Source organism: Anabrus simplex, chromosome 6 (assembly GCF_040414725.1).
Source record: "Anabrus simplex isolate iqAnaSimp1 chromosome 6, ASM4041472v1, whole genome shotgun sequence".
NCBI classification, from domain to species: domain Eukaryota; kingdom Metazoa; phylum Arthropoda; class Insecta; order Orthoptera; family Tettigoniidae; genus Anabrus; species Anabrus simplex.
Genome location: NC_090270.1, coordinates 258,724,119 through 258,752,087, shown reverse-complemented (window position 1 = coordinate 258,752,087; position 27,969 = coordinate 258,724,119). Strand labels below are relative to the sequence as shown.

The 27,969-nt window shown below is 38.4% G+C and overlaps 1 protein-coding gene across 1 annotated transcript in view; it reads left to right on the top strand.

Annotated features, from left to right (window-relative positions):
- Positions 1 to 3,544: 3,544 nt before the first annotated feature.
- The window catches only part of LOC136875964 (uncharacterized), a 672,636-nt gene continuing 648,211 nt past the window's right edge, over positions 3,545 to 27,969 (top strand). The window contains exons 1-2 of the mRNA XM_068228419.1: positions 3,545 to 3,676; positions 23,801 to 23,875. Coding sequence (XP_068084520.1) covers positions 23,811 to 23,875 — 65 coding nt within the window. The 5' untranslated portion in view covers positions 3,545 to 3,676; positions 23,801 to 23,810. The remainder of the gene's footprint in view (positions 3,677 to 23,800; positions 23,876 to 27,969) is intronic.

The following is a 27,969-nucleotide window of genomic DNA, read 5'->3' as shown; positions in this document are numbered from 1 at the left end:
ATAGCTCCGGTGTCGGGGCTATTGAGAAGATTAAGATATATAGTCGGTAGGAAAGTTCTAGTCGCAGTATATTACTCAGTCATTCACAGTCACTTATAGTTCGTAATTGTAATTTGGTCTCGTTGTAGAAAGACTGTAATTCAAAATAGAGCATTCAAAATATCTATAATCTCTCTTTTGACACTCCCACTCGAGTTCTATACGCTAATAGTAACATTATGCCCTTATCTATGTACACTGATTTTAGATCATCAATATCAATTCACAAAATTAAACGAAATGTGTCCTGCACGATAGTAATTGCACTCTAAATTCAGATTTTCATAATTATAACACACGACAAACAGGTGACATAGCTCTCTTTCAAATACTCTCACATAATTATGGTAACTGTAGTTTTAAGTTCTCAGCCATTCAATCATATATTCATCTTTCAATAATAAATCAATTTAAAATCAATTTCCATCCTGTCATCTTTCAAAATAAAATTAAACATGAATTAAAGGAAGTGTTATGCTAGACGTTTTTTTGAGAAGACTTTGTATATATATATATATATATATATATATATGTATATGCGTTAGGCCCTCTAAGGAGCACGCAGAACCATTAGTTAGCATTCTTCTTCTTGTTTCTCTTATCCTCCCAAAACTACTTCATCCTCGCACTGTGAGTCTGTCGTCTTTCTTGAGTCCATGCCTCCTGGAGTTTCAAGTTTCTTGTACATTGTCTGGCTGCAAAGCTGTGCAAGTTAATTTTGTGTCTAAATGTAGCCCGTGTAGTTGTCAGTGGGTCAACGCCGACTTCTGCGAGATCTTTTTGGGTGTCAGCAAGCCACCGTACTTTATTTTGTCGGGTTCCGCTGATAATGAGGAAGATTTTCTTGGTCAGTCGCGAGTCGTCCATTCGTGCTAGATGTCCGTAGAATTGCATACGTCTTTTTCGGGCGATTGAAGTGAATCTTTCAGTCAGCGAGTAGAGTTCTTCCGAGCTTTTTCGCATCCATATTCCATCTTGGAACTTTGGTCCAAATATTTTCCTAAGTATTTGCCGTTCCATTTTCTCGATGCCATTGATATTGATGGTCAGTGTGGATGTTTCAATCGTGTAGAGTGCTTCAGGAAGAACTACTGTATGGTAGTGACGCAGCTTGGCTTGGATGGAAAGGAATTTCTTATTGTAGATATTCCAGGTGACTGTGTAGGCTTTACGTAATTTTTCGGCACGAGTTTTTTGGCTATCCTGTCGTTACCAGTGCTTCCAATAATTTCACCTAAGTACTTGAAATGTTTAACTCGTGTGATATTGCCATATTTGGTCCCATGTAATTCCACACTGGTGTTCTTGGTGTCCATGTATTGTGTTCTCTCATATGATATTTGGAGGCCAGTCTTAATAGCAATCTCATGCAGATTCTCAAGAGCGGTTCTGGCTTCCTCGGGAGTGCGGGTGATTATTGCTAGGTCGTAGGCAAAGGCAAGACACTTAATATTGATTCGCTTATCTCTCGTTCCCATATTTATCCCGTGTACTTCTTTCTCCCATGTTCTAACGATCTTATCTAGTACAAGATTGAACAGCAGTGGAGATAATCCATCACCCTGCCTCACGCCTGTTCTTATCTCAAATGATTCGGAGATTTCGCCCATGAATTTCACTTCAGAAGTTGTGTTAGTTAAAGTCTGTTGGATTAACTTCGTTGTTTTGTTGCCAACACCATATTCATGAAGTACATCTAATAGGGTGGCACGGTCAATCGAGACGTAAGCTTTTTTAAAGTTAACAAAAGTGACCACTGTTCGAATTGATTGGCGATGTTGGAGAATCATCTTGAGGTTCCAGATCTGTTCTGCACACGATCGGTGAGGTCTGAAGCCTGCCTGGTATTCTCCAATCTTCCATTCTATCTGTTGTTCTAATCTGGTACGGAGAGCACGAGAGAATACTTTGTAAGCAATTGATAGGGGAGAGAAACCTCGGTAATTGTTCGGATCTGTCTTGTCACCCTTTTTGTGTAGAGGATGAATCAAAGCAGCTGTCCACTCTGCAGGTATGATTTCGCTCTCCCATATATCCGCAATGATGGCTTGTAATCGGTCAATAATGACCTCACCTCCGATCCTGAGCATCTCGGCAGTTACACCGTCTTCCCATGGTGCTTTGTTGTTTTTCAGATTTAATACAATATTCTGTATCTCGTCATGTGTTGGTGGAAGTGAGTCATGGTTTGGGGTGGATATACTGAATTGCAGTTTTTCGGCAGGAGGTTCACAGTTATGTAACGCCTCAAAGTACTGCTTTAAGATGTCACAGTTGGCTTTTGTATTCGACTCAAGTGTTCCATCGATGCGACGAAAACAAATACAAGGTGGTTTGTAGTTAGTCAGTTCTTCTCTAAAAGTTCTATAGAAATTTCGAGTGTTGTTCCTTTTGAAATCGTAATCGATTTCCGACAATCTATTGAGATGGTAGGTACGTTTGGTTTAACTCGTCTAATAGTTTTGGCTGTTCGCTTCTGTATTTTTATGGAGTTACTCCAATTTTCTGGTGTTTGGTGACTATGCCAACTCTTCCAGGCTTTCATGCGGGATTCCAGAGCTCTATCGCAATCGGCAGTCCACCACCTGTGTTTACGTTTTCGTGGAGGTTGGCCAAGTTTCTTTGCTGAGTCTTGAATGGTTGCAAGAAGGGTGTCCCATGTTTCTGTGTTAGTCTGCATTGATTCCATGAATTCCTGTGCGTGATCTTTTAAGTATTCTGGGTCAATGCGTGGTATTGTAGGTTTCTGATAACTTTTCCGGTTAGGTCTGAAGCGGACTTTGATTTGTGAAAGATGGTGGTCGGACTCTACGTAACCCTTGCGAACTCGCACATTCATGATTTCAGGAGAGTATTTTCTTGTGATGGCTACGTGATCAATCTGGTATTCACCAATGTAGTTGATTGGTGATTTCCAAGTGGTCATTTTCCACGGAGGTTTCTTTGTATATGAAAATGAAAACCTACAAGCTGTTTTCCAGTCATTGGCCGGGTCAGGGACGTATGAATGAAGCAGATATAGTTAGTACGATGGGGTCGCCACTCCCAAAGTGATATATTAATGAATGATAGATGCTATGCAATGAGAATGGAGAGTGTTGCTGGAATGAAAGATGACAAGGAAAACCGGAGTACCCGGAGAAAAACATGTCCCGCCTCCGCTTTGTCCAGCACAAATCTCACATGGTCTAAGCGGGATTTGAACCACGGTATCCAGCGGTGAGAGGCCACGCGGTGCCGTCTGAGCCACGGAGGCTCCAAGAATTTGTATAATTGTAACGTAAAAGAAGTATTGGAATATTTAGAGTAATGTTCATTATAACAAATTTATTTATTTGCAACCAATGTATATGTATTATATTAATTTTAGACGCTAAATTGGAATTAAATTAAAAAATTAATAAATGATTTAGTTTCAATCAAATCACAACTCAGTGGCACCTATATAGATACTCTTTGTTTGGCTGAGTTTAATTGCTAAGAACTCTTTGGGTCTTTGATTGTAATTGCAATGGCGGCAAGTAGCTTGTAATTGCCGGCTTTGTTATTGATAGTAGTGATGAAAGGTGATTGCTGAGTGATATCATCTGAGAATTGTCAGGACATTAAGAAATCAGAAGAAAGTGCTGTAGAGGAGGTAATAACACAACCCAAAATCGCTTTCTGATTGTTTACGTAGGTGGTCGACAAACCAGTTGAGAGTCGTATATCCTGTACCTAATATTAGGTTTTTAAAAAATTAATTATCATTCTTGGAGTATTAGGGTCGTGTGTTTGGTTTTTAGTAAGTATCTTGCTGTTTGGTTTTGGTAAGTTTCTTTCGTCCTGCGTGGTGCGTAATATAGTTGCGAGTGGTGCAGTTCGACGTCTCGCGGAATTCCGGGATGCGGGAATGTTTTCGTTGTTTCATTGTACTGTTCTTAAGTATGCCAACGATTGATAGATTGATTCCTACGATTTTTCTTCGGCTCTTTCTTTAGTCTTCCTAATGTTGTTTCCTCGCTCGCATGCAGCATTACTGTGTTCCTCACCATTGCATTATCAGTTAATGTCTTGATCTTTGCATCTGTTTATATGTTCTTTTTGGTGTACATTTGTCTCTTTAATGGGTAGGTTGCCTGTATCTTTTTCACCCTCTTTTTTTACACTCCCCCCTCTTCACCCCTCCTCTGCTGCTCTTGTTTTGGCTGTTATATATTCTACCAGGTACTTTAACATGTCTACCCTTTGAAGGGTACCTTCCGGTGTTTTCTAGTCCCCAAACAGTGTTCATCGTGTCTTGCTGTAGGTGATCCTTAGTAATCTGTTTCTGGCTATCTTGCTTATTATATTTTTAAGGAGCACTCAAATGAGTATTGAGTTTGTTGTGTTAATTTACATTTTGCTGTATTCTGTTACAGTTTTTAATCTGTTTTTGCACTTTAGCAGATGGTAGCGGTGGCACTTTTCCTTACGCAGTGTACAAACACAGTCATCTGTTGGGTTGTGGAATTTTGTTTTTGCACATACTTTGTGGTGGAAGCCATGTATCGCATATCTTGTTATGACATGTCTTTGTTCTTGAGGTCGTTTCGTCCAGTTACGATCGTTCATGGTGTCATTGCCGTAGAATTCGGGGTCTGTTTCCGTGCGTTTCTTAAGAAGTTTTTTCTGAAGCTCTTTTGGAATGGGCCAGTAGATGGCAGTGGTAGATTGAGTCATATATTTTCAATGAAATCGGTTTCCCATGCCAGTGCATAAACAAGTCTGGAGGGTCCCAGTTCACCTATTCCTAGGGCCGTCTTGAGGAATCTTACTTTGACTCTTTCTATCCTTTCCAAGTCACCGATTGTCAGGTTGACCCAAATTTTTTCGATTCCGTATGCAACAATTGGGGTTATTGTGGTCTTGAATGAAGTCATCGCTGTGTTAAGTGATAGCCTAGATATATTCTTGATATTGTGAATGGCTCTGATTGCTGCTGCTGTTCAGTCTATGACGTGGTTATTGAAGGATGTCATGCTCGTTTGGAACGTGATGCCCATGTATTTGAATTTCTTGGCTATTTCTAGTGTTTTATTTTTTTATGATATAGCATCGTCCTTGGCCGCCTTGCCACGTTTTCTGAATACCATCTGTACTGTCTTTTCCTAGTTAATTTCAGATTTGTTGTCTGAAGCCCAAGCTTCTAACTTCATCAGTGCGTCTGTAGTTCTGCCTTTGAGCTCGATCCCAGTGCCATGTCATCAACGTACATTATTAGAGTAGTCTCAGGAGAGTCCGTCATTATTTGTGTGATATCTGGTGTTGCTACGTTGAATAGTAGCGGACTTAGGGGGTCTCCTTGGGGTACCCTACTTGTTTGAATTATTTTTCCTGGATGAGGATGCTCCATCTTCAGTTTTGATTAGGTTGTAGTCTAGTATGGTCTCAACGAATCTCACGAGCATGTTGTCACCAATCATTTGTTTTTATTTACCTATCAGGACATCTCTGTCGATAAGATCCCAAAGCCTTCTTATAGTTAACAAAGATGACATAGTACTTCCCTTTTGGGTGCCTCGGTGCCTCTTCTACTTTTTCTTTAAGGTATGCTGCGGCTTGTAATTTGTTTTTTCCTTTGCGGAAGCCTAGTTGGCATTCTGATATGAATGGGTCTATTTCGTTATTCAGGCGATTTGCTACAATAGTTGCAAATGCTTTGTATAGATTGCTTTCTGGAGCTATACCTCTATATGAGTCGGGGTTGTCAGTTTCTCCTTTCCCTTTGTACAGTATCTTCAGCGCTGCCGTTCTTCAGACTTCCGGTATTTTGCCTAAATTTAGACGTTTGTTGAATAGTTCCGTCCAGAGCTGTAGTAAATGGTCTTGAGTACTTTTTAAGTGTTCAGTATATATGTTGTCCGGTCCTGCTGTCTACCCCTTTTTCCCTTTACTGATTACCATCTGTACTTCCCCCCGTGGTTAGTCTAATTTCATGTTCTGGATTAACAGAGTGGTTTGCGGTCTCAATTTTTTCTCTGTTGTCTCTGTTTAGAAGCATTGAGAAGTGTTTTTCCTATGTTTCCATTGGTATTTCCCTCGCTCTACACGCTTGCTTTTTCTTGAGGGCAGCGAATGGGTCTGTTTCTGCTTCGACTACAAACTTCTTGGCTTCTGCTTCCAGATATTCAGCTCGCTTTTCTTTTAGAAGTTTTCTGTAATTCCTTCTTTTGATGGCGTATGCTTCCAAGTAATCAGCGGTCTCCATTTTTCTGACTGAATATAACGTACGTAAAGCGTCTTTTCATGCTATATAGCACTGTCAGTCAAACCATTTTTGTGCTCTCCTTTCTTTCGCAGGCAAAGCGGCTTCCCGTATCAGATTTGTAGCGATTTCTACTGCTTCATCTAGGTGTCCTCGAGCTACAAGTGCTCATGCTTTTTGTTTATGTTGTCTGTTTGTTCTTCTGTCTCTCTCATTATGGCTATGTTGTCCTCAGAACAAACACAGGATACCGTTCATGCAATACTGAACCTTAGGTGACAGAACCTTTATGATAGGATTTATGGTCAAGAGTTCTAAGCTGAAATATTATCACCAGGGCCTAGATTCCTATGTAATTACATATTCCATTCTTGTACTTGTAGACAACTGAAAATGAAATGTCAGTAAATTGTGGTTCTGATATGGTTATACCTCGTGTTTTGTTTTACTACATATTTTTAGTAATACTACTTTTTTTTTTTTACACATTGTGTGAAGAATGTAATATTTTTATACATGTTGTTTTAGTCATCAGTTCATAGACTGGTTTGATGCAGCTTTCCATGCCAACCTATCCTGTGCTAACCTTTTCATTTCTTCGTAACTATTGCATCTTACATCTGCTCGTCATATTCATACCTTGGTCTACCCCTACCGTTCTTACCGGCTACACTTCCTTCAGAAACCAACTGAACAGTCCTGGGTGTCTTAAGATGTGTCCCATCATTCTGTCTCTTCTTCTCATCAAATTTAGCCAAATTGATCTCTCACTGATTCGATTCAGAATCTCTTCATTCGTGATTCGATCTGTCCATCTGACCTTCAGCATTCTTCTGTAACACCACAATTCAAAGGCTTCTATTCACTTTCTTTCTGAGCTAGTTATCGTCTATGTTTCACTTCCATACAATGCCACGCTCCAGATGAAAGTCTTCAGAAACATATTTCTAATTCCTATATCAATGTTTGAAGTGAGCAAATTTCTTTTTGTAAGAAAGCTCTTCCTTGCTTGTGCTAGTCTGCATTTTATGTTGTCCTTACTTCTGCCATCGTTAGTTATTTTACTACCCAAGTAACAATGTTCATCTCCTTCCTCTAAGACTTCATTTCTTAATCTAACATTTCCTGCATAGTCTGCCTTCTTTCTACTGCATTCCATTACCTTTAAAAAATAAAAAATTGTTTTGGGCTATAGTGAAATAATGGCAAATTTCCTTTCATATAGAATATACTTCAATTTCTAAAGTTGACTTTAAAATTGCGATTTCTAAACCTTTGTGTAATACAGTATGCCTCAACTGCATACACGAGCACTAATCCTTTGTCAGAATCTGGCATGGCTTTCATTGGACAGAGTTTCTAACGAAGTTCTCTATCTGTTTGTAGGATCATTAGTGGCAAACAAAAGAGCCCCTGAAAGATATTTCACCCAACTAGTTTTATCTTTTAAAATATGCATTGGTGTCTTCATGTGATTTTACCATATTATTTGTGTTATTTTAGGGGTGTACAGACAAATTCTCTTTTAACTTTATTTAATAACATTTAGGCTATTAGTTTAATTTTCAAGGCATGAGGCCAACAGGAAATCAGCTAATACATTTTGTATTATACTCTGCAATTTACAGTGCATATTATTATTTAAAAAAATTTGAAGTATTTTGATTGTGCCGTTAATTTGATTATTTAATTCTGTCAAAATTAGAAAGTACAGTAGTGTAAATTATCTACTTCAATAAAAATGACTTTGTCACGAAATATGTAGGTATTTAAAACAATTTCACTGTCTCATGTTATAACCATAAGTCATAATAAAAAGAATATACAAACTGTTTTGTAAATTTAGTGCATTAATAGTAGTTTTACATATTTTATGAATATTACATTTAATTACGTATTTTGTGAATAATACATATTTAATTACATATTTCACTGATATTTACTACATTTTTATGTACATATTTTGCACATTGATATTACATAAAAATCCAGGCGCAACGACAATATTAACTCCCAAGTACTTACAGTAATCCCCATCAGGTACTTTCTCCCCATACAGTAATTAAAACTGAGAGGACTTTTCCTCCTGATGAAACTTGTAGCCTGACTTTTCATTCCATTTACCATCGTACCATTGTCTGCTGTCCATTCCACAACATTGTCAAAGTCTTTTAGTATTCGCTCGCAATCGTGTAACGTATCATCTGTTTCCTTTGTTGGAGGAGATTGGGGAACAAGGCCATGCATCAGCACAACTGTGACATCATACTTGTGGAACCTGCCTGGGTAGTAGGGATTTCGGGTGGGGAGAAACTAAAATTAGTGATAGTTTTAACCATTTACTTTCATCTCTCCACTGATCCGGTTTACTCTAGGTCCGCTAGATGGCAGACAGAGTAAACCGGAACGTCGAAATTGACGAGCAGACAGCCAGATGGCGTCAAATCGAAATGTCTGCAAACGGTAGCTGAGGCCATACGATTATTATTATTATTATTATTATTATTATTATTATTATTATTATTATTATTATTATCTCTCCACTCTCCTCCTCCTGTTGCCTTCACTCTGCCTATCTTCTCTTATCCTACCTTACATTTAATTACATCATATATATTTGCATTTTACACAAATTTAACTTACCTGTTATAAATTCTTGGCGACAGGTCGTTTTGATCCACCGATCTTGAAGTCTGTTGACTCGTAGTTTTACCATTTGGCTAACATGTCACTTGGCAGTCAAAGATGTAAAATTGGTATATGTAGGCTATATGGATACATAGTACATTATCTTTAACAGATAGCATTGCGAAGTAATTTGCATTGACCACAAAAGATGTCACTGTCGCGTGTGACTGAATTGTTATCAACATAACTAACGCTGCAGATACATTAGGGCATACGTTACATCTGGAGAATGAAATGACAACATTGTTTACTACGGATATCCATGTCTACATGAGGCATTTTCTGGTTACACGAAATTGTCATTTAAACCTACCCTCTTTTATTGAATAATTTTAACAGCATTTTCGACAAATTCTTCTATGTTTACTAGCGCTTCTCAGCATACTACGATTTTTATCCAACATTCCAAGATGTCTTAATCTATACCGCCTCCAATTTGATTACGTATTTTCATCCTAATTTTAAATATTAGACTTCAACTTCATCAAATACTGTATCTTTTAATTGTGCTATTCTTATCCTGAGGAGCCTTGGTTTTGATAATCTGATGCCCAGGCGTGATATATATTGTTCAAGCTTTTTTATCAAAAAGATCCATTTCAGTGTCAGACATGGATTATTTTAAAAATACAATGTGACACAATTACTTTGAGACGAACGTTTTAATTTTTCACAGTGATTTTAGTATGTGTACTTATTTTATTCAATATTTTTTGTGCTGTAATTATTATGCAACCACAGTATCAATACCATTAATTGTTCATCAACACGTTTTATGTAATTTGTTAAGATTCCTCAGACTAGTGTGTGTTTTAAGTTTGAACAAGGTTAATGATGCACAATAAAAACTGGACGAAATATGTACCTTTAAAATTCTGGTAATTTCTATGTGTATTTGACCACACAGTAGTGGAATAAATTGTATTGAATAGGTGGTATTAAAATTAAGTTACTCCTTGTGTAAACTTTGTGATTCACCTTTATCTTAACTAGCTTTCAATCCCACTGCTTGGTTACAACTGGTGTGAAGATTGCACCTTGCTGTCTTCTAGACCGGCTTTCACGCCTCTTTTCATCCCTCACCATAACAGGAGTGTGCAGTCAACCGTTTTTTCCTATTGCAAAACTTTCCCAGTGCCCTTTGTATGTAATTTTATTATTTCATTTTAATTTTGTATAACCATTTTATACAAGAAAGACATTGCAAATTAGGTCCACTGATTATTTTAAATTCATTATCATTTTAATCCTAGTCAGTGGATAAACTTTAGTCTCTAATTTCATCTCATACCATCTGGAGGTGATAACTTAGATGTTAGGCCCCTTTAAACAACAATCACCGTCACCACCACTAAATTTCTTCCTCTTTACAAGCAACACAGCATATATTTCTGAATTTTGGTCCATGAACAATAGTTGGTGGTCTGTTCCACAGTCTGCACCAGGATAAGTTTTGGCATTAATAACAGAACATTTCCATTGTTTCCTAGCTAGAATAAAATGAATGTGATTGTTGTAGAGACCATCAGGGTAACACCATGTATTATCCGCACACTTTATCTTGGTGCATTTGTGTACGGGGGTGAGGAGTAAGGAGGGAGCTGTCCCGGTATCGATAGTGCTGCCTGGTGCTGCCAACTGAATGTAAATGAAATCTGAATTGAATCAAGAATATGATCGATCGATGTGAAATTTCTAAACCGTTATCATCTTAAGTCAACAACTATATCACATACACATTATATAACATTATAAAACATTTCTCGATGCGAATCTTGTTCCTAGCATGAATTCTATACTTTGGCTTTGTTGTGTAAACAACAACAGTACTAGTACGTAAAGTGTACGCCAGATGTTGCACAACGATGCTTAAGCGATTCACAGTTTGTGTTTCAAAGGTTGCCAGTATGAATCTCGAAGATCGCCGAGGCCGATCGATTCAGCACTAGGGTGTAAATGCACCAAGATAAAGTGTGCGGATAATATACAGTTGGTAGATATGATGGTGAAGTAACATGTTGACTATGCATAATTCATGCTCAGTGAAGAATTGTAGCAGCCTCTCAATGATTTTTTGTATTATTTATTTATTTATTTATTTATTTATTTATTCATTCATTTGCAAAGCACAATATATAGCTACTCTGAGGAAATGATGATAAAATATAACAAACATAACAAAAGATAACAGGATCATGTACACAACCTGCTAATAACAACTGTCCAAATCGAAAACCATGAGAATGTCCATGTTCATAGTCAAGTCGTCGTGGGTCAAGATGGCGGTATGACCACTTCGCATGAACTTGTCCTTAAGAGACTATTTACATGCCTCTCGAATATGCACAGTGCTATAAGGTTCAACATGTCTAAACTCATCATTAGATGTTTCTCCAACCTTAGCATTGAAATCTCCAAGAACCATAGTTGAATGTTTTTCATAGCGTAGTCTTATTATCCATAACATTTCTCCATATCATCTTCGCTGGCAGCAGATATTTTTGCATGCATTTGAATGACATGAAGCTTACATGGTGCTGTCTACAGTGTTATGTGAATAATCCTGTCGTTAATGCACAAGGAGCCATTCACTAGATTGGCGAAATGTTGAGGGACAATAACTGGAACACAATTTGCGCTTTCATTATCTGGTAAAAAAAAAATTCCCTTTACTGTGCTGAAGAAGCCATTGCCTTGCCAGTGTGGTTTTGACAATCCTAGTAAGTCTTAAATTGTGGTTTTCCATTTCAGTCTCAACAAGTTCCCAGGATGCAAAGCCCTCTTACAAACTGTGTTCCAATTTTTCTCTGGCATTTTAGAGAGTTTTCTATTGATGTTACGTATCCTGTTCATGTATTTCCCACAAGGCCTGCGATCTGCCTTTGTATATCCAGTCGCCTATTTCACACCATTCAGCATGTACCTAAAATTGCTCCGGATGTCGGTAGGATTGCGAGAGAAATCAGTTTACAGATTCTCTTGGGAAGGCAGTGGGGTAGTATCCCCATTTTTTTTCCCACACCACAGTATTGTGATTGTTCAGGCTGATGCAGCAATGCCCACAATAATCCAGTGATGAGTTGGTTCAAAGTCAATCTGTATGCCTCATCCTGGTTGTGATACATACTGTTGCCTGCTATCAGGAATGAATTCCATTGGCATTTGCTCCATCGAAGTATCACCTCTCCATCTGAAGGAGTTCATACGTCCAAAGCTGGTGGCTCCTTTAAGGAGCCTAGTTATTTACTTCCACCTGGCACGTGGTGCTGTGTTGCTGGCTGTACGTCTACTCCTTTACTGTGCAGGGATCTTTATAGGTTTTTTTTTTGCTATTTGCTTTACGTCGCACTGATACTGGTAGGTCTTACGGCGACGATGGGATAGGAAAGGCCTAGGAGTGGGAAGGAAGCAGCCTTGGCCTTAATTAAGGTGCAGCCCTAGCATTTGCCTGGTGTGAAAATGGGAAACCACGGAAAACCATCTTCGGGGCTGCCGACAGTAGGATTCAAACCCACGATCTCCCGGATGCAAGCTCACAGCTGCGCGACTCTAACCGCACGGCCAACTCGTCCGGTGATCTTTTTAGTAAGGTATAGTTAGTTCATATGTAAGTTTTTTTTCTTTATCAACATCTGGCTAATTTGGTCGACCTTTCAAAACAAATCGTGGAATCTAAGAATGTTACACTGTCTGATTCCTTGTAGGCTATGACATCAGTTACGAATTCTTTTTCGGCAACTTCATAAGGTTTTTCTGAGGGAATTTGCTCTTAATCCGTGAGATGTCATGTAGAATGTTCGATCGTCAGAGGTCGCTCATGGAGTTTTCCTCCGTGATCATGATGACAAACAGAGTTTCACTTATATTTTTTTGTCACAATTGTATGTTCAGTCCTTAGCCCTAAGGCTGGTTGGATCCTCAACAGCTCTGCCATCAGCTGTCATAGATGGCCTAGGCATCACTGAAGAGGCATAATAGGGAAATGAGGAGTGAGGTAGTTTCCCGTTTCTTTCCTCACCGAGCCAGAAGTTGCTATTACATATCAGTCTGCCAAGCCATTGATATTCCTTTATAAGTGGAGTATCACAGTAACATAAATACTCATAGGTGTCATGTCTGCATTAAACTAATTATTTTGTGCCTTTTGTAAAAAATATTAAATCTAGAATAAATTGTTATAATTTACTCTAACGGTAACAGAATTTTTATGAAGCTGTGTTATATTTTACAGAAATAGTAAGACGTAATTAAAACACAAAAAGAAACCCACAATTATTGCCTACTTAAACAATGCGTGATGTAACTACATAATTTCAATGGCAGTTTTCTACTAATTTCTTGATCATTTCTCGGATTGGCTCAAGTTTATCAAGAGATTTTCATTCCACTCTGCTACTTATATCCTCAAATCTAAGAGCTCGTAGTAAGAACATGAAATGCTTGAGAGCCATACAATTTCAAAAGATTTCCACGAGTGCCCACTGATGTCCAAAGATCTTCCAAATTCAGGAGGGAAGCTTTCAGAATTCCTGATATATACAACATAACAAAGACGGCTTGAATTTCTACAGTCGTTTTGTTCACAGTGTCTCTTTCCCACGAGTAATTACTTTCATTTTTTCTCCATCCATATGTTTGTAAATGTGGTTTTGTCACTCATGATATCGTCAGTGAGGAAGTTTCCACACATCTAGTTGAGAGCATGCTTCAACGACTTGTCTCCAGACTTGAGGTAAATGGATTCGTATTTTATTGCGAGCAAAAGTCTTACCATTTGTAGGCGGTCTGTGAACATTCCAGTGTGTTGTCCCACTTCTTTCAGTACCACACAGGTTGGTTTATTGTATTACTTCATCTAGTTTACCTAGTTCCTATAATTCAGGAACATAAATTTCAGAATAGTAGCAGTCTTCCAACACTTCGGCATCATCATCAATTGGCCTCTCTTCTGCCTCTTTAGTAAAGAACTGTCTTCGGAGTGGACGTTCTTGCAGCTCCGCATGTTCTTCAGTGTCCGACGGTCTCTGAATTATTTTGTGTTCTTCCATGTCAACGCAGAATGTCCAAAAGCACTATACTACTGAAATATTTACACATTGAGCATAAATGTTTGCATAGTTTCTTTAACATCCGCACACGGATAAAAACTCTGCCTCACTGAGAAACGCACCGGGTCAAACACAGAGGAATGCTCCAGGAATTCACGCAAAGCGTGCTCACACCGACAGCGAGATTGTTGCTGGGCTAAAACTTCCCCCGCCACTAGCTGATAGTTTGAGGAAAAGTATTGAAAGGGACAGCTCATAAGCACAATCCTATGACATTACACATTCGTAATCATTTAGAGCCCGGACGAAAACTCCGTTTGCTACCTCTCATGGGTTAAAGATCGAATCTTGGCATGCCTGGGGTTCTATGAGGGCAAGATCTTGGGTTTCTCTCTCCTCTTTCCGGCAGTGCCGACAGTGGTTTCGATTTTAGGACCTGTTGGAAATCGATTGAACAGTGCTTACTAGTCATTTTCTTTACCCCACACTTTTTGCTGACTGATAATCCAGCATGTTTTAGAACCCAGTTATTTGCTGGTTTATACTGTTCGAATGGGGCACACTTTTCCCTTTGTGAGGTAATTCACACCATCTCATGGATTCACAGTTTCTAAGCTCTGATGTTGTAAGCAAAAGGTAATGCCTGTTGCTCACAGTAAAATTTTCTGTAAAATGTTTGACAAAACTTTTGTATAAAACATTCTATAAAACACTTCACACAAACGTTATGTTGCACACGATAAAACTTTTGGTGAAATCTTTCTTAAAACTGCTTGTGCTCCCATCTGTAGGAGGAATTTTGTTTTTAACCTGCCCCCTGTGTTTTGTGAAAAGTACTTTATAAAATGTCATCTAATGAAGAAATTGCTGCAGCATTAGTGTCCATTATAGCATGTACAGCCGTAAAAATAGAAAAGGAGGAACTGCTAGAAAGTATTAGGTTCGACCTTGAATTCAAAGGAGAAATGATGGGAGAGGATTGTTGTCATTACTCCAAAATGAATTGAGATTTGATGTTCTGGAATGTTATAAAAATGTTCTTCATATGAATGAAGAAATGTTTGAAAAGGTCCTGCAGCTGTTGGACTGAACATCAGAAAACTGGACACAAACACGAGACAAGCTATATCTCCTAGAACAAGGCTACAAATGACACTCAGGTTTCTTGCTACTGGGGAATCTTACACAAACCTGATGTATGTCATAAGAATACCATTTGGAACACTCTCACGTATAATTCCTGAAACATGTAGGGAAATATACAATGCACTCATGAAGGATTATATGCAGATAAAGTTCACTTTTTACTGTACATTATTTACATTCAATTCACAGTTATCTTTTATCTCAGCTTTCATTTTAACTTTTAAAATTTCATGTTTGGTTTGTAGTAGTTGTAAAGTTTTATTCCAATCCATCTCGTGTGCTGCAATGCGGAATACTGCACTGAAGGTTCCTCATCCAAGCAGTTTACCTCACACAGAAAATGAAGTGCCTTATGTTATGGTGGCTGATGATGCTTTCCCACTGTCCTGTAATATAATGAAGCCTTTTGAATACAGAGGACTGACTAGGGAGCAGAAGGTTTCAATTACAGTTTAAGCCAGGTAAGATGTGTAGTTGAAAATGCATTTGAAATAATGACAAATGTTTTCAGGGTACTTTTAACTAAAATAGTATTATCAGTGGACAAATTTGAATTACCCAGGCAACTTGATAATTTATTTAACGCGCACAATGTGCAAAGAATTAATATACAAAACATTAATCTTCGTTACAAAATTTCACCAGTGATTTTGATCACTGTTTACAACTTAAAACATGGTACCTAGTACAGTGTGCACCACATCTTGAACATACACAGTTCAAACCTGGCTCATGATAATGCTTTATGTTACATAGTTTATAATGGAACCCATGAACGGAGAACCTTATCAGCAAGTGTCGCAGTTCGTATCCACCTTGAACCCACTTGCAATTTAGTATGGCATCGGTAAAGTAGAAATCTTCCCAGATGTCAGCCTTCTTCGATCGTAGGTCTCGAAGCAGATGTACATAGGGTGTTGTTGCTGGAAGTAACAACTGTAACCTTAGCTCTTCCACATAAAATCCCTCTCTGGATAGCTCATACACGAGCCGGGAAGGAGAATATTTGGAGAGGCACAGAGCCCGTTTCAAGTAGATTGCCTTCAACTTCTCAATTTTATCTGTTTCATACCCAAATGTTCCCAAATGTTTTCCAAGCCGTATGTTGCTATAGGGCTGATTTTTAGATGAAAGAGTTTTATGTCCGTTTCTAAAGACAGGTTTCTCAGATGCTTAATGTCAGATATTGCTTTCATAGATGCATTTAGACGGTCCATGAGATGGAGGGTAAAAACATTACCTTGGGTTTGAAAAATTACACCCAAGTATTTAAAAAATGCTTTACGGACTTAAGTTCTTGGTCTCCATAAAAGAAGATTCAATGAGGCTCCCCTCTTCTAAACATTACGGACACTTTTTTCTACATTCAGTTTGAGCTCATTTTTATTTATCCAACTTACTATTTAGTTGAATGATTCCTGGGGTTCCTTCTCTGATGTTGATGTTAAGACCATATCATCAGCGTACATTAATAGTTTGACGCTTTCCTGGTTTACCAAATCTACTATGTCTGCTGTCGCAATGATTGAATAGTAGTGGACTTGTGCAGGCAACTTGTGCATTACACAACTTTTTAATTGAAGAAAACAGAGGGATATATTTACCACCTCATAGTTCAGATGAGGAAAACACAGACGAGGGGCTATGAATTGTGGAATATGGAGAAGGGACCAGTCCCTAGGAAGAATTGACAGACAAGGTGGAAATAGAGTTGTACAAACACCTATAAACATTAGAAACTATTTCAAGGATTATTTCAGTGGTGTAAGAACGGTTCCCTGGCAAGATCGGTGTGTGGGTAAATTTAGATATTAATCACAGTACAAAATAAATAGGTCATGTGCGCTTACAAGTATGCGTGTCTGAGTGCGTATGCATGTAGGTTCTTTAAGGCCTATGTAGCCTGCTGAAAACCCTATATGATAGCAAATTTATGGCCTATGTAGCCTGCTCGAAACCCTATCGAATACCAAATTGTATCATTTTAAATCTACAACCAAACCCAAACCCCATGGCACTACAGCCCTTGAAGGGCCTTGGACTACCAAGCGACCGCTGCTCAGCCCGAAGGCCTGCAGATTACAAGGTGTCGTGTGGTCAGCACGACGAATCCTTTCGGCCGTTATTCTTGGCTTTCTAGACCGGGGCCGCTATCTCACCGTCAGATAGCTCCTCACTTATAATCACGGAGGCTGAGTGGAGCTCAAACCAACCCTCAGGTCCAGGTAAAAATCCCTGACCTGGCCGGGAATCGAACCCGGGGCCTCCGGGTAAGAGGCAGGCATGCTACCCCTACACCACGGCGCCGGCCATTTTAAATCTACCTGTAATTATTATGCTGGATAAAGTATTAATCTGTTTAACCACTGTCATACTGTGTTCTAAAAGAGTAGTAATAATATAATAAACTATGGGACAAAGCTTGATGGCAGAAATGTCAACTCACTCACCTCAGTAATATAATGATCGCTGTGCATGTCTTCATTTAGACTGGAGTCAAGATTAGATTTGCTATTTTTTGCAGAAACATGATCTACAAGAAATAGCATCCTCTGACACCAGGTAAATGACGGGTTTGTAGGTGTCATCAAGCCCCATTTCGCTGTAGCGGGATTTCATATATTTGTTCCTGCAAATAATATAGATATTTTGTCAGAGAAACATATTTAGTAATAAGTTTATAGTTTAGTACAGTATCAAGTAATTAATCTGTGAAGTAGGCCATACGTATTAATAAATATAATAGCTTCGCAGTTCATATACACAATTGACGTATAGTAATAAAAATAATAATAATAAACATGGCCTATTTAATAATACAACTATAGAGAAAGAACAGCAGTAGGTGTATGTATTAATATACTAACATCTCATTCGTGAATTGTGTTCGAAGTCCATTGATTTTAGCCTTCACTTCATTGGAATTAGTGATCCGCCGTATCTCGCTAACAACATCTGAAATTTTATTCTCAACACCCCTTCTGACATTCCTTATTATGATAAAGTGGTGATTTCACCACGTACAAGCATGGATGCTTCTTTTATTCATCTGTAAGGACACACAGCTTCTTCCGACCACATAGAAGCAGCCATTTTTTATGTTTACATTGTGCTTCATGGATTGTGCACTAGATGGCAGAAAGCATTAACGGCTTTTCTGATTGGTTCTTGCGTAAAATTATTTAACGGAAATTGGACTTGTCCTATTTGATAAAACATTTTATAAAACTGGAAGTTTTATCAAATTTGACCGTGAGCAATAGGCAGACAGTTTTATAAAACGAGTTGATCAGTAAATTTGACCAAAAATTTTACCATGTGCAACAGGCATTAGTTAATGCAGATGTGCCAAGTCTCCCGATTTTTTATCGTTCCTCCTGATCTCCCGATCACCAGGTCCGATCTCCCGATTTTCAGAGCAATATCCGTAATTTTCGTATTATTTTAAACTCCCGCGGATTTCCTCGTTCTATCGATATATGGCTGAGTATGGCTGGTCGATAGTAGTTCTAATAATGATACCAGATGGCAGTACGGGGCACGGTGGCCAGTCATGTGCTGCTCCTTGGTCTATATAATACAGTAATTCTCTTTGCAAGCGAGTCAACTGAGTAACATTCTCTTTGGAGTAACCTAACCTCAGAAGTAGCACACCATATTCGTTCTACCTGGGGCAAGAATTGCAGAAGTGCTCGTGTTGTGCCTTAATATTTGTTTTGGCCAAAATGTCAAAAAAAAAAGATATATGATGCAGTGTTTAAAAGTTCTTATAGGGAAGAGTTTCCGTGTTTGAGTGAATCCAGAAAGGGACCAACCTTCACATTCTGTACTATATGTAGGTGTGATTTTTCAGTTGCACATGGCAGGAAATGCGATATACTCAAGCATATGCAAACGAAAAAACATAAGGAGAGTGTCCAGTGTGTAGAAAGAAACCAGAAACTGAACTTTTCATGTAAAAACCAAGATGTAAATCCTGTGACGAATGCCGAGGCGTTATTTACGTCATTTATAGTAGAACATAACCTGCCTGTAAGTTGTGCTGATCACGTGGGACCTTTGTTTCGCAAAATGTTTCCTGATTCGGAAATCGCTAAACTATATGGGTGTGCTAGAACGAAAACAGTGGCTATCATTACAGAAATGTGCATGGAAGAAAGGGCGAAAATTGTATCACATTTGCAGGTGAATGCATTTTCTGTTGCTACTGATAGTAGCAATAAAAGTGACTTGAAGATATATCCGATTGTTGTAACATTTTTTAGGCCTGAACTCCATGAAATTCAGAGTTGTCTACTCTCTGTGCCTAATTTCGAAGGGGATGCTACTGGAGCTAACATTGCCAATCTTTTGCTCTCAACTTTTTCGGGAATTCTGCATTCTATTAAAAAACTGCCTAGCTCTTGGTGCTGATAATGCTCCAGTAATGGTGTGGCAGGATGTTTGAAGCGGGAAAATAGTAACATAATCATCGTTGGCTGCTCTTGTCACCTAATTATTCTTGCTGCCGAGAAGGGTGCGGTGTGCTTGCCTGTAAATGTAGATGATGGTATAATTGATATATTTTATTATCTGGAAAGAAGTTCAAAGAGGAAAGAAAAGTTCAGAGAATTTCAGACTTTACACAACACAGAGTTCAGCAAAATTCTGAAGCATGTGCCTACTCGATGGTTATCACTAAGAATGTGTTTAGATGGGATTTTGCTTCAGTGGGACCCTTTGGTTACATTATTCAGGAGCGAAATTGTGAGTAAGGATTCTCAGATGGGAACTTTGAAGACTTAACAAAATTCCAAAGCACAGTTTAAGTGCAGATGTGTCTTGTTTGTCTGAAAACGTTAAGGATTGTCATAACTAGAGCCTGGAAGTTAGGCATTTATTTTTGGTTAAAATAGGCAGGCAAAAAGGCACTTGAAATACTGAAAATAGGCACTACTGTAATTAAAATAGGCATTTATTAGGAGTGAAAGCAAAGAGGAATCTCACTCATTATTAATGAAAATATGTATTTTAAATACTCATTCATTTCTTTATTGTCAATGTATCACATAATTAGCGTACTTACTCTTGCTTTCCTTGGTTACAATCAACAACAAGGTGCTTTTTCAAAGTATCAACTGTCATAGACGCTTGTCAGAAAGAATGTTATTCATCATGGAAAAGGAACGTTCTACTTCCACCGAAGTGATTGGCGCAAATTTGAAACAAGCTATTTTGGAAGGACACATACGGGTTAAAACAGAATTTTCACCTTTCAGAACATCACGAATGTTATTAATTTTTTCAATGTCCACATTAGCACTCAGAAAACATTTACACTTTTCACTAACACTGCCTCCTTTTTCTCCTGGTGCTTGCAGCAGATTTACTGCATCTTTGAAGATCGCCATGGATGATACCAGCGAATCATCTCTTTTCTCCAACTTCAAGATTGCTTCCAGTATCACACTATAATGTGCTGTTATAAATGCCAGATTATTGCTGAGCTCTTCATGGTCCAACAATTTTTTACCCCTCGAACTGAAGCAACTTCGTCTACTGATACGGCATGAAGTACCTCACATATCTTGTCCAAATTGTTGCTGTAATATATGACTGCTGAGATCCAGGTTCCCCATCTGGTGAGAACTGGCTGTGGAGGTAAAGGGAGCTCTGGTGCCACGTCCTTGAAAACCCGGATTCGGGAGGGTGATTTTAGGAAGATTTTCTTGGTATTCGAAACTAACTTATCCACGTGAGGATACAAACTTCTTATCTCTTCAGCAATTCTGTGCAGTCCATGGGCTAGACATGTGAGGTGGAGCATTTTAGGAAAGAGAACTTTCAAGGCTGTAGCTGCTTTTTTCATGTAAGGTGCCGCATCTGTGACAAAATGCAGGACATCTTCATGCCGTATTCCATCCGGCCAGAGTAACATTAATTAATTTCTGAACAACTGTGCCACTGTGGAACCATTTGCTCTCTCCATCTCCTCAGTTGTCAAAAGAAATACTGATGATAAATCAGTTTGCTTTGCTTCCATAGTTCCAATGATGACGTTGGCCATGTAACGTACCATTGCATCCGTAGTTTCATCAATGGAGATCCACATCTTCTTTTCCGCAACTCTGCTTCGAATCCTCTGCAAGGCCTCTTCAAGGAGATATTCAAATACGTTTTTCTCAATGTGGATTCTGACTGAACTTCTTCTTTAGTGTACTTCTGCAGAAACATCCTGAGGGATTGATTTTCCAGTTTCCAGAACGGAATTCCGGAGTCCAAGAAAGCTTTACATAGATCCAGGGAAAACTGAGATTGCCTGCTGGATGTTGTAACTGCTGTTGATATTAAATTGATCTTAGGGGCAACAATATTTAACCTAGACTTATGTTTCGTTGTTGCGAAATGTTGAGTTATAAATTACTTTTTTTCGTGATTAATAGTTCACAGATTTTGCAAAAGACTGTAGCTCCATCAGTAAAATGTGTATCCGAACCAAATTCGCGATCATAGCTATGTACTTTACCACGCAACGATGAAAATTTCGGTATGATAAATAAGTCAGCGCAAACACCCGAGTTGCCTTTAACAAGTTCAACAGTCTTTTATGTTTGATCTCTTAGACAGAAGTGATTTCCTCCCTTCCTCTGCATTATCTTATCATTTTGAATTCGGGAATACCTGGTAATTACACATTGTCACAGCAAAAGGGGTGTGAGGAAGGAGAAGAAATGTACTTCCCTCATCCTCTCTCTTTCCTGGTATTCATTATGCTTGTGCATTCCTTTCTCCAATGAAGGTTCTGCTATTTACAGAGGTTAAATGAATGGGTTGAGAAAAGCTTTCGAATGCTTGAAAACAAATAAACGATTTACAGGGAACAATATTCTAAATAGATATTGGCGACGGCAATATGTAATTTAATTTCTGCAACTTTTTTTGACTTCAATATACGGAAATTCATTATGTGCTTTTTAAAATGTGTAATTTGCAGGAAAAAATTGCATAACGATCAAAAAAGGCTCTAAATCTTAAAATAGGCAAAAAAGGCAAAATAAAAATTGTCTCTACACTTCCTAAATGTACGAAAACATATTTATATCTATCTGATTCTTCAATATATCCAGTCAGATAAAAAAGGCATTTTGCCTAACTTCCGGGCTCTAGTCATAACATTTCACCTCGCTCCTTAGAAAAAAAGGAAAACCCAGTCATCAGTTTCACTAAAAAAAAAAAATGAAACTACTTATGACACTAAGAGCCATGCATTGTCATGTGAAGAACGATTTTTCATGTTCCTTTAATCAAATTTACATAAATCTTTTTGCGTTTTTCTCTCAAGTTTTATGAATATCTTGGAGAATCCAAACGTAGCTCTTCAGTCAAGTATGCCGCACATCCACTTACTGAGGTCAGTTTTGGAGGAACTATTGAAGAATGTGATGGCAAGATTTGTGAAACCAGACGTTATTAAAAGATCCTCCTCTTTCCTTGATGTAGATTATCCTACTCCAGCAAATCAAAAGGATGATTGTGATCTGATGATAGGGAACTCTGCATTTGTTTTAGTGAACACCTTAAAGTCTGAGGAAAATTGCATATTCTTTAAGTCTGTTAGAAAGTGTTTCTCTTCATCGTGTGACTACATGGTACACAAATTTCCATTCAAAGATGAAGTTTTAATTAATGCAGAATTTGCAAATATTTCTGCTATAAGTAAGGCATCATTTTCTAGCCTTAGATTTTTCATTAACAAGTGTCCGAACATTTTGACTAGTGAAACGGAATATTTGGATAAAGAAACTGATATTCTGCACTCCCAGTTCTGTAACTTTCAGGTCAAAGAAACAGACCTGGCAAAAGGAGGGAATTGATGTTCAGTGGGCATTGGTAGGTCAGATGAAATCACCTGATGGTGTACTTAAATATGACAGACTCTCTAAGGTGATTCTTGCTTGCTATTTTATCAATTCCACATAGCAATGCAGAATGTGAAAGGATTTTTAGCAGAGTCAGAAAGACAAAAACACAGTTCAGATCCTTGCTGTCTGAACAAACTTTGGAGAAACTTTTAACCTTGAAATCAGTTCATTAAGGCAAGTGCTTTGAGCAAAAATTTAGTTCCGAGTTTCTGAAGAGGGCTAAGTCAGCTACTGGTGTGTTGAACAACAGTTAGTCGTAATGTGATCACCATGTTGAAGGATGAGAAGTCACAGGTTCCTACAGTTCAGGTATGTCCAGTATTTATTATTCACATGTAAATGATGAATAATATATATATGGGCAAATAGAATTGTTAATGAATTATAAGGAATTTGTACATGTTCTGCCATCGGAGATGTATCGTAATACGTTGCAATTCGCTGCAAAATTTCTCCTGATTTTTCACTTTTGAAAGTTGGCATGTCTGTTAATGTGTTTATCAAGATGGTGTTCTTGTTCCTCTATTCAGAGTAAAGTATGTTTGAGATTTTGAAAGAATTGAGTTTAATTATGCAAATATTATAATTTGAATTTCTAGTGAGTTTTTGATTTAAAGCATTAGCAGAAGTTGGACTCTGTTGTAATCATTTACTGTTTTTGTTAATGATGTGCATAAATCTTGAAAGTTTGAGTGAATTAAGTTCAGTTATGTGAATATAATTTGACGTAGTGATCTGTTCTTTCCTTACAGTATCCTCAACATGGACTACTTTAACCAAATGTACTGCTTTGAAGATTACATTCGAGAAAAGAGACTGAGATTAAGGTAATGTGCATTTATTACTTGAAGTAGTTATCAGTGGTGAGCAGTGTTTGTATAACATTGTTGTGAAGATACTGGTCTGTCTCTTATTTTTCTAACTATGTGGATGGGGGGTTGTATTGTGCACAAGGGATGTGGTCGTTCAACAAAATCATCCCTTATATCTGAGAACGATGGTACAGTTCGAATGCTGGTCAATGCATGTATGGTTTTCAGAATGGAAAATCTTCTCTCTGTGGTTTGGAAACTATATAGAAATCTAGAACCCATGCCTTACAATCATGAATTTAACTGTTGTGTTAACTCCAGACTGCTTTTTAATTTTGTTTTTTAAAGTTTGGGCCATTGCATGTGAGATTTTACCACAGATGTTACCGTCATGCAATATATAACACCTAACATACAGTCGTCACACTGGATACAAACATACATGCACATTGACTGTAACATTGACATTAACTTCTTGACCAAAGATGGTGCACACAAATAAACTAAGATTGCAAACTGCCCATCTTCATTGCTAATGGACTTTAATCGAAGTTCCTGGGCATTAGAACACACCACCCATACGAATCATCATGGCAATGGTAGTTCAGTGTGTAGGAAATTACGAGGTTGTCTAAGCACCCCACTAGTGTCTACCAAAGGGTGAAGACATTCTTGGATTGAAAAGTAATTCAAGAGTGGGTGGGGAATAGGTAGTTGAAGTTTTCTGTAGAAACTTATGGACTTAATTTCCATCTATGTCTCTTGATTCTGTGCTTAATCAAAAGTTGATTTCAGGGTTTTTGTGATTAGCCCCATTATTTTCTGCAGTCATAGGACTAGTTACAATTACCTTACTATGATGTGTACATACATTTTTTCCTTCCCTTCATGGCCTGGTCCATTATTCTCTTAGGTAACCTTCTCTGTTCACCTTTTCATAGCCCCATTGTCAAAGTTGGTTCATATACTCAAGCTTCACCCATCTAGTTAATTTTTTACTTTTCCTTTATCTTCTTACTAGCTGTAGTGCCGTTGTTTGTTGGGACAATCGTATAGCATGAGCACGATTACATTCTTATTCACTCCTCATGCTGTTCCCCAGATTCTGAGGCTCATAAGTGGGCATGCCTCTCCCTGTCAGCGGCTCGTCATGACTAAGGTGAGGATTTATAGGCACTAAAAATACTCAAAATAGGCAGGCAAATATGCACTTAAAAATCGCAGTATATGCACTAAAATGGCAAAAATAGGCACTAAAAACCAACCCGAATATACCATCTGCTTATCATTTAAAATTACTCAGTATATGTGAATCATGCCACTTTGTTCTCAGCTAAAGGGTTTACGCCAAGGAACAAGTGACCACCAAAATAATGAAAAGGTAAAAGTAATTATTATTATTTATTATAATTATTACAATTGAGGACACTTATCTCTTACAGACAATAATTATGTGAACAGGACTCTTCAAATGAATCTTACCCATGTTACAGTGGACAACCAGATACTGTTCCAAACTTTGCACATTAAATCTTTGCCTGTTGTCAGTTAATATATTTTTAAATTGTGAAAATGACCTTTCCACTTCACATGAGGTCAGGGGACAGTATGTAAAAGCAGCTAGCTCTGCTGGGGTGAAACCTGGTAGTAGTGGTGCTGCGTCGTTCCCTGCGAGAACAGCAGCAGTGTCCAAAGCATCCTTCCAGCTGGGATTCCTCTACATTATTCTATGAAATTTGACACTGATCTTAGCTCCTATTGGTCCGTTAAGGTTAACCATTGTTGCCTCCACCTCACAAACAATCCCTACTGCCTTCACAAGAGGAATTTCTCTGTCTTCCAGCTGCTTTATTTTGGAAGTTAGCTGTTCCAAATTTGAAAAAATGTATATGAGACCAATGAAAATCTTTGGGTTGGCCAGTGCAGCCTTAGCTTCTATAATGCTTACTCCATCTTCATCAAAACTGTCCACTACCTGCAGAATTTAATAAAATTTCACTTACCTAATTTATACAGTGTTGTATGTGTTACACTTCCTAAAATAACTGCATTAATACACCTAGGATTAACCATTAAATATAAAAGAAGAAGAATATTCCTAGGAAAACTGCTGAAAAATAGTTTGATAACCGGAAGCATAAAAGTAATTTTAAGACCGTTAATGCTACATACCTCTCATATCTTGACATTCTCGGCATAGTATAGGGCAGCATACAACCACGTGCCCTAACGGGTCAGAACAGGCTGAGGTGGAAGGGGGATGTCAGGGAGTGCATTCTTAAAGGCTGATATCCGGGAAGGAGCCTTCAGGAACACTTTCTTCACATTCGAGATAACTGCATTTACCTCTGGGAACATGGCTCTCACTTCCTCGGCAAGTCTATGAAGTGCATGAGCCAGGCATGTAACATGCATCTCTTCGGAAAAAACACTTGTAATGCCTTTCTGGCTTTCAGCATATATGAAGCACCGTCAGCGAGGAGAATTAAGAGCTTCTCTTCATTATCCTTTCCTAGCCACAAAACTCCTGAAAGAGTAAATAGAGAAATTGAATAAAACATACATAACAGTTTATATATTTTACGCATTTTAAAATTAGAACTGTATTATATTTTTTATTGAAATGATTTGGGTGTGAAAGAATTACTTACACGAAGCGTCTCTATCATGGCATGATTAGTGACCTCAATTTCCTTTGCAAGGAAGCTGTCTTTGTTTCGTCTACCGAGAGCCAAAAGGGGGAGTCACCAACGTCATCCCTTATGCTTTGTAGCACCTAAAACCCAGTATTTATTAAGGTTAGTTGTCATATTTTACTGCTGGGGGGGGGGGTTGGAAACCAGTACTGAACACCCAGAGTTAAAATAATAGTTAAACTTACAGATTGATAAGATGGCTCCAGATAGTTTTTTTCTGAGAGTCGATGATCGGGAATAATTCTCTTTGTACGTTTTTCCAAGAAACCCCTGAACTCCTGGTTGTCCAGCTTCCTCCATGGAATATTCGCTGCGGCCAGTGCATGGCAGAGCTCTGTATTGAAGGTTTTCTGAGAATTGTCCTCCATTTGGTGGAGAAATGGCTGCAGGCCTGTTGCTTGTTTTCTTGTCTTCAACATATGTGTAGCAGTGTTCTTGTGCTGGTTCCGACAGTATTTCATTACACATTTTATTTGAAGGGACAGAAAAAAACAACAGAAAATCAACTTTGAGAAATCATGTGAAAAACATTTGTCGTGACCTACCTGTCCTGTGAGACGATCTCGTAGGTTGGTCACCAGGCCGTTGGATGTTGAAGTATTACCTGTCCTGCCGAGCGGAATATAGGGAGGTAATTGTAGGTATGACTCGTCCCGCAACTCCCGAAATAAAAGATGAAATTATTTCTCTGTCCTTTATTACTGAGGACAACTAAAACTACTATGTACAGTATATTTACAAGTCTGAATGTAATGATCTATAGAGAGAGCGAGCTTGTTCCACGCGCCTACTGTTCTACTACGCGTCTATCTTAATCTTGCCCTACGGCACTTGGGCTATGCCCGAACAGAATCTCGTCCTGACAAGTACGAACTACTAGCTGGAAGAAGGCCCCGCGCCATCTTGGCCAGGGGTTATATCTCCGCTCCTGAACTCAAAGTTCTATCCCTACCTCCTTGGGTCTTACGGGCATTGCTAAACTGATCATCCAGTCACTAGCGCCCTCAAGTGGCTATTCTCAATAGTTGTCACAGTAAGTGCTGCTACCTAGGCACTACTGTCTTCTGTCTTACTTTGTCCTCATCTTTCCTTGTTTCCCTAGTGCATCTGTACTGACCCTGAATGGCCTTGCACTGGGCTTTGTTTCTTTGTTGGTTTCGGCGGCCCGCTGCCATACTAGCTCTGTTTGTCGATACACAGTAAATACCTTGTTGTGATCAACAAGTCTCCGCTCTTAGTCAACAACTTTTGTAAGCGAGCGCGTTTCGCAAACTGCTCTCCAATACTTAGCTGAAGGCTTCCTTCTGCTTTCCAATTATTAAATCTAACTATAATTATTATACTTATTATACAGTTACTCAAGTACTACAAGGTGTCTCATGTCGATGACTATCATTATTCTAACACTAATTA